This window comes from Chrysoperla carnea, chromosome 2 (genome assembly GCF_905475395.1).
Source record: "Chrysoperla carnea chromosome 2, inChrCarn1.1, whole genome shotgun sequence".
NCBI lineage: Eukaryota > Metazoa > Arthropoda > Insecta > Neuroptera > Chrysopidae > Chrysoperla > Chrysoperla carnea.
Genome location: NC_058338.1, coordinates 24,090,191 through 24,103,715, shown reverse-complemented (window position 1 = coordinate 24,103,715; position 13,525 = coordinate 24,090,191). Strand labels below are relative to the sequence as shown.

At 28.8% G+C, this 13,525-nt stretch overlaps 1 protein-coding gene across 2 annotated transcripts in view; it reads right to left on the bottom strand.

The window, feature by feature from the left end:
* The window catches only part of LOC123293692 (probable serine/threonine-protein kinase nek3), a 191,040-nt gene that overhangs the window by 65,728 nt on the left and 111,787 nt on the right, over positions 1-13,525 (bottom strand). The window contains exon 1 of one of the 2 annotated variants that reach the window (XM_044874582.1): positions 7,514-7,527. The exons of the other annotated variant lie outside the window; for it this stretch is intronic. Within the exon in view, the coding sequence (XP_044730517.1) occupies positions 7,514-7,524 (11 nt within the window). The 5' untranslated portion in view covers positions 7,525-7,527. Of the gene's footprint in view, positions 1-7,513; positions 7,528-13,525 lie in introns of those variants that run through there. 2 annotated transcript variants of the gene reach the window in all.

Here is a 13,525-nt window from a genome sequence, read left to right as displayed (position 1 = left end):
ACGAGAAGCACCAGCTTTCAAACAGATAAAGAATCATCAAAATCGGTTCACCCATTCAACAGGAGAAAGAAGTCGATTAGAAATATACTCAATGACATTAAGAAGTCGAATGACCGATCATCAATTATCAGAAATAATTTAATATTAATAATTAATCTATATGCCGTTGGAAATATTTTAATTTTAGACTGATCTTCTGGATTTGAAAATATATACTTATGTAAAAAATAAAACTGAAGGTTACTGAAAAATTGTATACATATGTGATTTTTAGAAGATTACACTTGGTAGCACATGTTACACATATATTACACAATATCTGGGTCAGCATGAATTGATAAAATACATAAATTGAACGTTTTCCTTGAAGACAAAGCAAAATAAACTTTGGAGAGAAATAAAATATTATTTAAACTAAAAATTTTATTGAAATTGCAACAAATTGTTCTTATTCTTAAAGTAAATTAAATAAAAAATAAATTTTAAACAAAGTTTTAAAGTTTGGTCGATTTTTAGATAATATTTGTTCGAAATTTACAAAATTTAAAAAACCTCCGAGAAAATTTTCGAGTGCGAAACTCTTAAGTCGCACTTGAAACGTATCTAAGAACACTCTCCGTTAAATTACCTTTTTCCATAGAGCCTTCTCCAAACTGAACCGATTAGGAGGAACATCGCCTATTTTTTAGTTGTTTCGAGCACAGAACCCTAAACTTGCACTTGAAACATAGCTAAGAACACTTCCCATTAAATTACCTTTTAAACGAAACAAAAAACATCCAAATCACTTCATTCGTTTAGGCGCTACTATGCCACAGACAGGCACACATACTGGTCAAACTTATAACACACTCTTTTTTGATTCAGGGGTTAATATAATTTTTTTTTCATCAATTTTTTGTTGTTGAAACCTTTAGAAATTATTTTCTACTTGTTAATTCTGATAGTTACAAAAGTGTGTTTATTTATTTATTTATTTTTAATTTTATTTGTTTATTTTTAACCTGGTATTTTTAACGGAATTAGCACAGTTATGACTTAAATATTACCCAAAACTCACTCTAATCTTAAGGCAGCTGTTTTGTATGCCTAAGCATAAATTCGCACATATTACTATGAAAGTACCTACTTTCCTTTATTTCTCAAAAAAACATCCCATTTGTGTATTTTTTTTATCCATTCAGGAAGTTTTATATATTCTTAACAATATATATAAAAAAAATAAGTTTTATATAAATTGAATAACAGCTGCTTGTCGAATGTTTTCATATATAATGTATAAATAATAATAACCCACCCTTCTTCACATATTATTGGTGTTAGATGATGATCATCATCAGTCTTTGTCTGGTGTCACAACAGCACAAATATCGTATCGTATGATAACCTTGACGATCTTTTACCTCAGCTCAGGTAGACTGAGCTCTGAGCCAGTTATAGTTGATAGACAACACGAATATTCATTATGACAAACATCGTCGCATTTCAACAAAGAACTCAAATTCAACATCCCAATAGTTCCAAAAAAAAAAAAATGTATTTTAGAAAAAAAGTTGACCTAGGTATACTTATGTTAAATTTGTTAATAACTTTATGCAAGAAAATTCATCAGAAAACTAATTTGAAATAATAATTGCAATGTTGTTAATTTTACCAAGAAATAATCTAAATAACAAAATATAGCCTAAGGCTGTCTGCGCTTATAAATTGAATTTTATGAAACTAATTGTGAAATAATATTACTAAAGTTTTTCTAGAATAATTAAGTGAAAAAATTGCGAAAGAAATCAGTTAGCTTTAGAAAATTCACTATAGAATTTTATCTATATATCAAACAGTAAGTTAGTTAAATTTGGTGGAAATGCAAATAAGTGTATATAGCAGGCATGGAAAAATGTGGCTTAGAGAAGTTCTTCAGTAACTTCTGTAACTAACATACGAGTAAGACAGTGATAACCTGATTAGGTTAACAACCAGTGACAACCAAAAATACGAATAAGACAGAAAGACAACATTTTTTTCTACCTATCTCATTACTATTAGAGAAACTGAGATGGGTAGAAGAGTCGTATACCCGTCTCGCTTCCTCCTCAATGTGTAATGCGAACTTGGATAAAGAGACACACAATAAAGTTTATGGCACACGATAAAGTTATAACAATGGTGACTTCGACTTAAAATAACTCGCCCATGCCTGGTATAGAGTGAATATTAAGGTTGTAGAGACGCTACAGAATAAAAACACTATTAATAACTAAAAATTTAATAATTAACTAATAATTTTGAAAAACTGTTCTTAAACATGTTAAGAAGATACAATTATGCAAGTTTTTCAAAAAATAAGGTACCGTAAATTAATTATCATGGGAATTCATAAAATTATGACGATTTTTTTCTTTTTCCTAAATGTTAATTTAGGAAATAGTAAATTTTAAATAGTAATTTTCAGCAAAGAAATTTTTTTTATAAAGAGAGAACTAACCAACTCGAATTATTAAATGTAAAAGAATATTTCACAACGCAAATTAAAATATATAGCGAATTTTAGAGAAGAATATATTTTCATAAAACTAATTTTAGTTCGGTTAAATTAACCAAAAATGAAGATACGGTTGAAATAATACTTCTAAACCAAGGCATAGTCACCACTAAGCAAATAAGAATGTGTTTATCCGTTTATCGGATGTTGTATGATAAAATAAATTCTACAGGAAATTCCTTTGAAAGTCAATAACTTTAAGAAACATACCTACCTACATATTTTTACACAAAGTACCGCCAAAAAATTAATCATACCTTTATAATATTTCATAACCAGCAAGAAATGAATCTTTGAACTTTTAAATGTGATATTACTTTTCAGAATTATACTAAAAATTCATACTAAATAAAAGGTATTGTATAGTATGAATTTTTTTTTTTTCGTATTTAAATTTCAATATGAAAAAATATTTTTAAATTTTACTTGGGAAAAAATTATTTAGAAATTTTTAGGAAAACTTTACTCTAATGAAGTAAATATTCTCAGAAATGAATATTTTTTTGGAAAAATGTGTAGGTAATTTTTCCCAGTAACAACAATTAAATTAAATGTTTTTTATTCCATTATTAATAATTAATTTTGATTATATGATAAAAATTAATGTGGAAGCTGAATTACGCTGAGTAAAAATTGGTTATTTTAAAACTATTTTTTTTTTTTAATTTCTAAAAAAATTCACGTACTAACTTGGCTTAATAATACTCTTCTTTAATAAGCACAATTCTGGTAATTTAGATAAATCAAAATAGTGTAACTCAAACTGCATTAGCTATTCGCGAAGTACGAAAAATATTGAGTATTTCAAGGTGAATTAACATTAAATGACACCGCAACCAGTTTAGCCCTATCTCAATTTTTTTCGAGTTGGATCTGATAATATTTCATGCACAAAATGATTGTTAAATATGTTTTTATTTAAAAAAAATCAATTAAAACAAATTATAAATTTTTTACCATTACCATTTTTTTGTATCTTAGCTTGTTAAAATTTGCATCACTTAAATTTTTTTTATTATAATTTTTTCGAAATAGACGTGCCTAGTCAAAATTTTTCACGGATTAATGAATTTAAGTGGATTTTACCGGATATTAACATTTTTAATATTATTCAAAATTTATTTATTAAAGTTATAAAACAATATGAGAGAAACAGTACTAAGTTTAGTCCCAAGTTTGTAACGCTTGAAAATATTGATTCTACCAACAAAATTTAGGAATATGTTTTCCACTAAACGGGCAGTTTTGTTGAAAACCAAAAACAAAACTGAAATTGTAATAGACATTACATCGCTAGTAATGGAAAAGTTTGTAAAAACTTGTAGTTTATGCTTGTCCGTTTAGTGAAAAACCGGCATTAGAAACTACCTACAAATTTGCAATTTTCTATCTTTTAAAGGACATTTTTTTGCCTTCTCGAATTCTATTTCTAATTTGATAACAGGTAGGAGCCAATGATGATATTTATTTGCAAGTTTGCAATATTCTTCCATTAACTTAAAAATTCGCGTCGGAATTAAAATTTGTTGAACTATTACTTAAAAACTATCTAAATAGTACTACTTGTTGTTCGACAAAAAGGCTATAGCTTGACAAAGTTTTGTAAAAAAATAATTCCAAAAGGGAGATCATCATTCCTAAGTTTATGCGAACATTTGTGTTAGAAACAGTAGGGATATGTAATAGATAGGAAAAACTTTCGATGGCTCTCATTCTTTGATTTGATAAAACGATATATTTCTTACTGGCAGTAGCCTAAAACTAAAAATACCGAAGATCTACGTGAATGTTCAATCCCTTTCTTACAATTCGTACGAAAATTTTGTTAGCAGACTGTACCTGAACAAAATGCATTATAGAAAAAAAATACAAATTTAAATGGCCCATCAATATATAAAATATATAAAAATCGTTACGTTTCCCCCTTATAGAATTTTTTTTTTAAATCTAGTTTTTTAAATTCGAGACATTTTGTTGTGAAGGTCACCGTCGCCAGTCGTTCATTCGTTTGCTGAGCTGTGCTCGTCTATTGAATAACAAAATACCATATTTTTTTTAAATACCCTCTAGTCAATCAACGAACTATTCACAACACTATATACTTCTTTTTTCTAAAGGTGTTCTTTTATAATAAATATAGGGTTTTAAGAAATACACAATCGTTTAGATATATTATATACTGTAGTAGGCACCACACATCATATATGTTAAGGAGGTTTGTGTGACCTACCTTCATAGTCCGCACTCAAAACTGGTAACATTCTTTTCTTTTGTTTAAATATTATTATTTCAAATCTAGTATTAAATTTCGTTAGCGTGTACAATTTCCAAGATATCTACAAACAAAATTTCCCACATTTATAATGAATCTTCAAAGTAAAATATTTATAAATATTAGAATATTTATAAATTTTTACAAAAGTTGCCAATAATTAATTATTAAAATTGACAGTCACTCAGAATCGAATTAAAGATCATTCGTCTTCACCCGAACACTGTCGCCTAATTCTGAACAAAAGTCAAAGAAACTCGCCTAACACACTTGTTTAATTTTGTTTATAAGACATTTCCTTCGACTTTTCATGATTCCAGACAAAAGACAATTTGTCAGACATCCGTTTTATCGCATGTGGACAAAATTAATTAATAGGTCTCGCATATTTATAAATCGCCGCTTTCTGAGTAGCTTCTTCGGTTAGGTTTGTTGATCTAATCAACCCGTCAGCACTCTCGAAATGAGCATTTTGCTTATGCTCGATTTAAAACATAAATAATCAAATTTTTCAAATGGTATATATGGTTGAAGCTTTTTCACTCTTCATATCATTTTATCAGCTTCCACGTGGGGAAGTTTTCGGGTCTGTTCGTGTACTCGTTAGTTTGTGGATATTCGGCTTTGTACGGTATAAATTGTTGAAATTTATTTGTCAGAAATATTGCAATGTCATAATATTTAATCGTGTAATAATTTTATTGATAATAATTATTAATTAATTTTAATAATTAGTTTAATAAGTGTAAATGACGTTGTTGCAAATTAATTTTTTTAATGATTTATTTATATTAGTACAGAAGATTTTTTATCTGATAAGGGAAAAGTAAAATTCGGGTGTACCAAAACATACATCGCTTAAGTTTCGAACTTGAATCTTCTTTATAAATAAAATTCCATAAATATTTCCCAGTATTCGAGTAGAAATACTTCGAATAATAAAAATTTTTTATGGGAAATTTAAGTAATATATTTTTATTCTTAAATCAAAAGCTGACGACAAAACAATTTCCATATAATCAGTTTTCCAGTTAATTAGATAAAAAAATATACCTACGGGGAAATTCAGGTTTTATAATTCATAATTAGTCATAATTTCATCATAAAAACGTAAATTATTTTCTGAAAATTTCAAAGTTTTTCTAATTGTTGGGATTTTTGAAATTATTTCCATCGTATGCGGATTAAAAAAATTGTATATAATTACAAGCTTGCAACTCAATTTTGAAACAGACATCATGAACCGATTGAGCTAAAATTTTGTATGCATATGTAAATCTAATGACAATACATTTTTATGCATTACTTGATTTTCGCAATGCTTCCACCATATTTGATATATATCCTTTTTTAGATTTAAAATAAAAATTTAAATAAAAATACATTTTAAAGAACAAGCTTTTATTCTACTAGAAAGTAGGAAATAATTATTTCTTTGAGTCACTAATGCATGATTCATTTTAAAAGCTTGAGGCGCTTGAGAAGCATACTTGATATTTTAAATTGTTTAAAAACCCGTGAGAACATCAAAGTTGAAAATATGTGACAAATATTTGTCTTAACATTAAAAATAAATATATCCGCATCCACTATCGAAATATATTTAAGTCATTAAATTATAACGTTTTCAAAGGTTTTAAAATTACTAAAAAACTTAAAAATAAAAAGATGCGATTTAATTATATTTATTTTAAAAAAAAAGTTGGATAGAAATCAAAGAATTATTGCAAAATACTGCTAGTGAAAACAAAACAGCAGAATTAATTAATTGGGTAAACTGAACTCACAGTTCTGAAAGATTAATATTTTCTCCAGATGATATTGAAAGAAAATTGCATCCTAATCAAATTTTTAGACTTGGTACAATTAACAAAATTAAGTGTCATTTAGTTTTATCATCAAAAAGTGTCGTTTGATAATTAATAATTGTTCAAATAAATAAAAATTAATCGCCAACAAAAAATTTAAAATTTGTAATTAGGATATAAAATTCTTTATTAAGTATTATATTCAAAAAGTTCAATGCTTTAAGTTCAAGTTATTAAAGCACTGAAAAATATTCATGAAATTTTAAAAAGGAAAACATCTTTTAAAATAAAATAATTTTCGTCGGATTTGAACAGAATTTTTTATCAAAATTGAATTAAATTTCATAAAGTAGCATAATTATGTTTTCAAATATGGGTTTGATCTCAAAGTAAATTATTATTTATTTATAGGGTTTTCCGTTGCGTTTAGGGAAATTATAACCAAAATTAAATAGGAATTTATAGAAATGTAATTTTCTTTATTTTGATGAATATTTTAACTGTCTATGGTGGCATTAAAATTAACAAATTACTAAAACAGAATAATTTTATGTTTTATACTGTTTTATTTTTTTTAATAAAATTATTAATATTTTTAATCAATAAATATCAAAATGCTCAAGGAAAATGAGGCAAAAAAGATGTGACATGTTAATGGGCTTTAAACAAAAACTGTTATAACTTTTAAAAGATTAGTTTTTTGAAGGATTTAAAGACAAATGAATTAAAAATATTAATATAATTTTATTATAAAATTAATTGAAAACAAAGAAAATCATGTTCTGTACATCCTTAATATTGAAGATATATACAAAACTTCTGCCTTAAAGATTGTATAATATTTATAAAAATTCTGGTTGGAATTTATTTCAAATAAAACTTAAAAACTTCTACCTGATAGTCATAAATAATGCAATAATCTAACACCCCGTCGTAAAAATTTGTTACATCCAAAAATAGTTTTCCAAAAGGCACCAAAACAAAAACGCACACACTTGATTTAAATAAAACAAAACTGTCTCAAAATTATACTTTCATTAAAATTATTTATAAATTGTATGTTGATTAAAATTAACCTTGAACATCATTTTTATAATTTCAAACAACAACAAAACAAAAAAAACACCAAACTAATTAGTTTACAAAAATCATGATCTAGTGTTTACATTTATTACACACAAAAAAATAAACATCATCCTAATAAGAATAGAAATGCAATAACAGCAAAGCAGAACGAACACAGAAAAACCAAACACTAATATCACAACAATACAATTAAAAAAGAAAATATAAAACTGCACACAACAGTGGGGCAATGACACAACATCACCATCGACACTATAAAAACCGAGTGAACTAAACAGTATACACTCTACAGTCTACACTATCTCGAAAAAACTAACATGTATATTAGAAAGAGTACGATATATATTGTGTATTATGTGAGTGAATCAGAAATATTCCACTAAAATGTTTCATTTTTTTGACGCTAACCTTGCATTTTTTTTTGGAAGAACACAATTTTTCTTTTTCGTCCGCTAAAAGGGACTATAATAACTTTATTGTCCTTAGACACCCTCTAAATATTATCCCCTTTAAGTTGGAACTTGTTTTTTACACATACATTGTTCAAACAGCACATATCCTCTAAAAAAGCACCCTCTTCGAGTAAGTTCAATGTAATTTAATTATTGAAAAAAAAAGTTATAAGGACAAATAAAATCACAATTTAAAAGTAAAATTTACGTTTTTTAATATTGAATTTTACATTATCATAAAAATTATTTTGTATTTTTTTTACTTTTAATTATATTTAAAATTTTAACCAAAAAAACCGAAAGTTAATGCAATCGAAATTTGAGTCTTTCTTGCCCCTCCACCATTCAAATTTCTATTTTGTATCGTATATTCGACTTCCGTTGCATTATCAGGTAACTGACATCGTATCAAATTCGTCATCGGTTCTTAATACGTCTGACAATTATACTTTGATCGTTATTTCATGAGACACAGTAGTTCAAATTAAAGAATTTGATTTTTACCGTGACAGTAAAAAAGCTCAAAAATATATTTTATAGAGGAACCAGTTATAAAGTGCCTTTATTAGATTTCATACAATATTTTTTTGCACCTCATATGCACTTTCAAAAAGACCACAAAGGCATAATTTTTATCATTCTTTCAATCTTTATTAACAAAGTGATAGAGATTAACAAAATTTAAAAAACCCCCGAATAACTTTTCGAGTACGGAACTCTAAACTTGGACTTGAAACGTATCTAAGAACACTCTCCATTAAATTACCTTTTCCCTAGAGCCTTCTCCAAACTGAACCGATTTTGATAATCATCGAATAATTGTATTTTTGTGCCGAGTGCGGAACTCTAAACTCGCTCTTGAATTGCCTTTTAAACGAAACAAGACAGACAGACACGCATAGCGGTCAAACTTATAACACATCCTTTTTTTTGGTTCGGGGGTTAAAAACTAGAAAATACAAAGTTCTTGATTGGATTGTGGGTGACTATTTGAACATTTTACCAGCAGTCGTAAAAGATAGTGAACAACAGTTTGACTAATACTTAGGCTTGTCTATTATCGACTAAAACGTTAAAAGTTATTCTAGACCTTTCGTAAAATGATGTGAAAAAGGATGCCACCAAAACGAAAATTCAGTTTCAAACTCACAACAGACACTCCTACAGAGCAGATAAGAAAAAAATGTTTCTTTCTAAAAAGGCAACATAAAATATAAAATTTGAATGGAGTAAAATGTATAAGCTCATAATATTCTAGTGACGCGGTGGACAGCGACGCTATTAGAGATTGACTAAACTATACATAGACGAACACAAACATACATACACAGACATGTATGTAGTCAGTAAATGCAGTGTAGAAAATTCAACTACTAAACTAATGATGATTATGATGACGGCGACGACGACTTCACCGATAGTCAACGGACCTAATGGCTAGCTAGAACTATACACACCAACTAGCTTGCTTCTCCTATATGTTCAATTACCTCACTGTTCTCATGCCAATATGTACCTATTCAGTATTTATAAAAATTATATGGTGTCCACATAAACTTCAATATTTTTTGTAAAGCTTCAGTAACTCAGTTGTTCATGGCTCCCACTCAAGAAAAGCTTGCGAGGATGCCATACCAAGAAGATCTTAACAGATTAGGAGATAATCTGAAAAACCAACAATTAAAGGCATGGACCAGCTACGAGGGAGGGCGAATCGCCAAAAGCCTGTTGGGTGAAGGAAACTCGCTCGGTAACAGAGCCGAGGAGATCTTGAAACTAAACAGAGCTGATATTAGAGTCATCGTAGAGTTACTCACAGGGCATGATAACCTGAACAAGTTCCAACATCAGATTGGAAAAAGACAATCTCCCGCGTTTGACAGATGCGGAGAAAATTCAGAAGAAACATCGCTCCACTTTCTCTGTTACTGCCCGGCGCTCATACAGCAGCGAAGGAAATGGTTTGGTCCGGCCATAGTCGAACCAGAAGAAATTAGGAAACTCAGCGCTAGGCAAATCCTGGGTTTTACAGCGGGGATAGAGTACAAGGGTCTATTCGGCTAGGTGCTCTGAACCATTGCTTCCAGGCGCGATGCTCGAGCATGGCTCGCTAACCTCCATACCCATACCCCCATACCCAACTCAGTTGTCAGAAGAAAATTTAACTAATAATCAGTGGCGTAACTATGCCATCTGGGGTCCGTGGCAAATTCTTTTGATGGGGCCTTATCAGTAACGTTACGTTTTAAGTAGTTATCCAACACTAATAACAACTTTATTTTCAAGAGCATGGGTTTATACATTTACAATGAAATAACAATTTAATTTCAATAAGAGATTTATTAAGAAAAATCTTTTCTTCGAGCTTTCTGTTCCGCAAAAGTATCTAAAACATCATCAAAGTTTAAAGATTAGGCCATATAATTTTTGTAGACAGAATAGCCAAGTTAGATAACCTGTCTTGTCTCATGGAATTTCTTAAATAGGTTTTTATTAGTTTTAGTTTTGAAAATGACAATGTAGTCACACGAAGAAATAACATTTTTGCAGTGCATGGAAAGCTGCAGGAAATAAAATGATTCTTTATTAATAATAAATCAGTAAGGTCTCTAATACACGAAGAATTTTCTATTTCGTCTGAAAGTGGACCGAAAACTGAGATTCAGATATATCTTTATATATATCAACAAATTCTAGAGCTTTTTTTAATAAATCTGTGTCATTTTAAATTTGTATAGTTGAAGGCTGCAAAACACGAAATTGGAAACAATTTCATTCATCGGAAAGAAACCCGATTTCAGTTGATTAATAATAATGTCCAATACTCGATAAAATATGTTCACTTTGAACAAAGTGAATCCGCATCTTGAAGACGTTCATCTTCATAAAGTTCGTCAAAAATGGCGTTTTACCTTTCTCTGACGAATTCAAGAGAAAATTCAGGAGTTATGGACCATTTTTCTACTACACAATTTGCTTCCATCTTCAAATTTACAAATTCATGTTGATAGCTTTCCTACTCTTCTAGACAAATTTTCAAATGTTTTAACGCATTAGAAAGATCGGTGGCTTTAGACTGAAGTACTTTAGATGCTGCATTGCTAGTTTGTAGAATTTTGCAATGGAAAAACCAATAACATTACAAAATTGTAGTTTTCGACTTCTTGAATAAAACCGCTTCACTTACGGGTCCCTCTTGACAGCTTTCTGTTAAGAACAGGGTCGTAGACACGTGCAGGCATTTCCGTACGGCATGTGAGAGAATTGCATAAAAAGTGTAAACATTACAATTTACTGTTTATTATACATTGTTTAAAAAGTTGCAAAAGTGGGAACTTTTGTTCATTTTGAAGAAGTGTCAATGTCACTGAAAATTCCCCCAAAAATGACTGCTATTTGTTCCTTAGATTTTAGGAGAAAAATTTTATCCTGCCTGTCTGTGTTTTGTTACTTTGTGTCCGTATTACTAGATATGCCGTACTACTACTACTAGTCTCTCTTGCTTCTTCTTCGTGTACAGTGATTTTGAGATTCCTTATATTTGATTGAGTAAGAGAGATATAGATAGACACACTGTACATTCGATTTGATAATAAAATATATTAGAATGTATAGTATGTGGCTGATTGTATATTTAGTCGATGTCCGTTCGATTCCGTTCTTATGTTATGTTGATGTAGGTATATAGCGTCACTCAATTCAAACTTCATTACACATCATATACATTATTATTACTTGACTATAACAATACTACATATGAACGTGTTTACATATTATATTATATTATATTATATACAAATACATGTATATAATACAGAACTTACTTTAATATATTATGTATATTCATTTCACTCTCACATTCTATGCAACCATATATATTTTGATGATATATTATTGAACAGCTGCATATATAATAGTGTATGTATTATATGTACATTATATATATGGTACAGAGAGTTCATAATTTATTGGAAAAAATGTTGGGCACCTATCATTATACATAGACACTTTTGTTTCATTTTTTTTGCCTTAAAAGTTAGTTAAAGTACAAAAAATATCATCTAAGCTATCGAAATGGTTTTGAATCCAAAGAGTTTATATACATGATGAATGAGACAGAAGACTGCCAGTGACTTTATCATAGTCATATGTCATAATCATATGATGCATAGAGTTTTGATATCTGCTATTATATTTGTTTTGTACAAAGAGGTTATATACAGTTTTGTATTATTTTTTCTGAAAAATGAAAAGTATTTAATATGTAGAATGTAGAATTGCATATGCTCCAATATGTGGCCGCAGTTTAAACTAAGTGCTCCAATTTCAATATCACTCAGTATATAAGGTAATTTTGACCCAAAAAGTACAAAAATCGGGTGCATTTGACGACTGGTCGAATAGTTTTTGGGATAAACAATAAGTAGCCAATGACATATAGATTATACAAGGACATAGAGAAACTCACTGGCAGTCTTCTCTCTCATTCATCAAATCGCAAGTTTTGGGCCCTGGCGTGCTCTAGTTGTATAAACTCTTTGATATACTGATTTGAATTATCTTTTCACAGGAAATAAAATAGCTTCATCCCTTTTTACCCAATAACATTCCATTTTCCCGTTACTAAAAAGTTCAATTCCTCGACTTGAGTTGTCGATGAATCAAATCCGCATAGTTAATTTTTAAATTTTTTCCTTCACGTAATTTTTTAAGCTCAAGGTGAAAATTTGAATTCAAAATTTTATAAATTGCTTGTATAAATGCAATGTAAGTAAATGCATATTGTTTATAAATCCTAACTTACAGTATGTAGGGACTTGTACTGTATGTACTATGTAGATTGTAGATACTCAAATTTCATAGATATATGTAGGTAGGTAGGTAGATACTGCACACATATAGTAATAATAATCACATTAATGTCTATTACCTAATACATAAACTGTGACATGTTGATGGTGATGCCATGGCGTAACATTATAGATTTTAATATTAACGTTATATTGCATTCATAATGCTGTTGCTGATTCTACGCTTCTATCAACCTTCACTTCATCAAACTTCAGACTTGCAACATGTTTAATTAATTACGAATTTTAAAATAAATAATTCATTAAGAAATTTATATAAAAGTTCATTTAAAATGGACGTTTACAACGAATTAACTAAGTTCAATCAAAAACGATAACATAGTTTTTATTGATTGAGTTTATATTTTGTAATTAAGCTAATATCATGAGGGCATATTAAAAGATCCTGCACTAATTTTATAGTAATAGGGTCTCGGTCAAATTTGTTTATATTATGAAATTTTGTAGATCCTGACATTTTGATCAAATGTTTCAATGGACACAATTATCCCAATGCA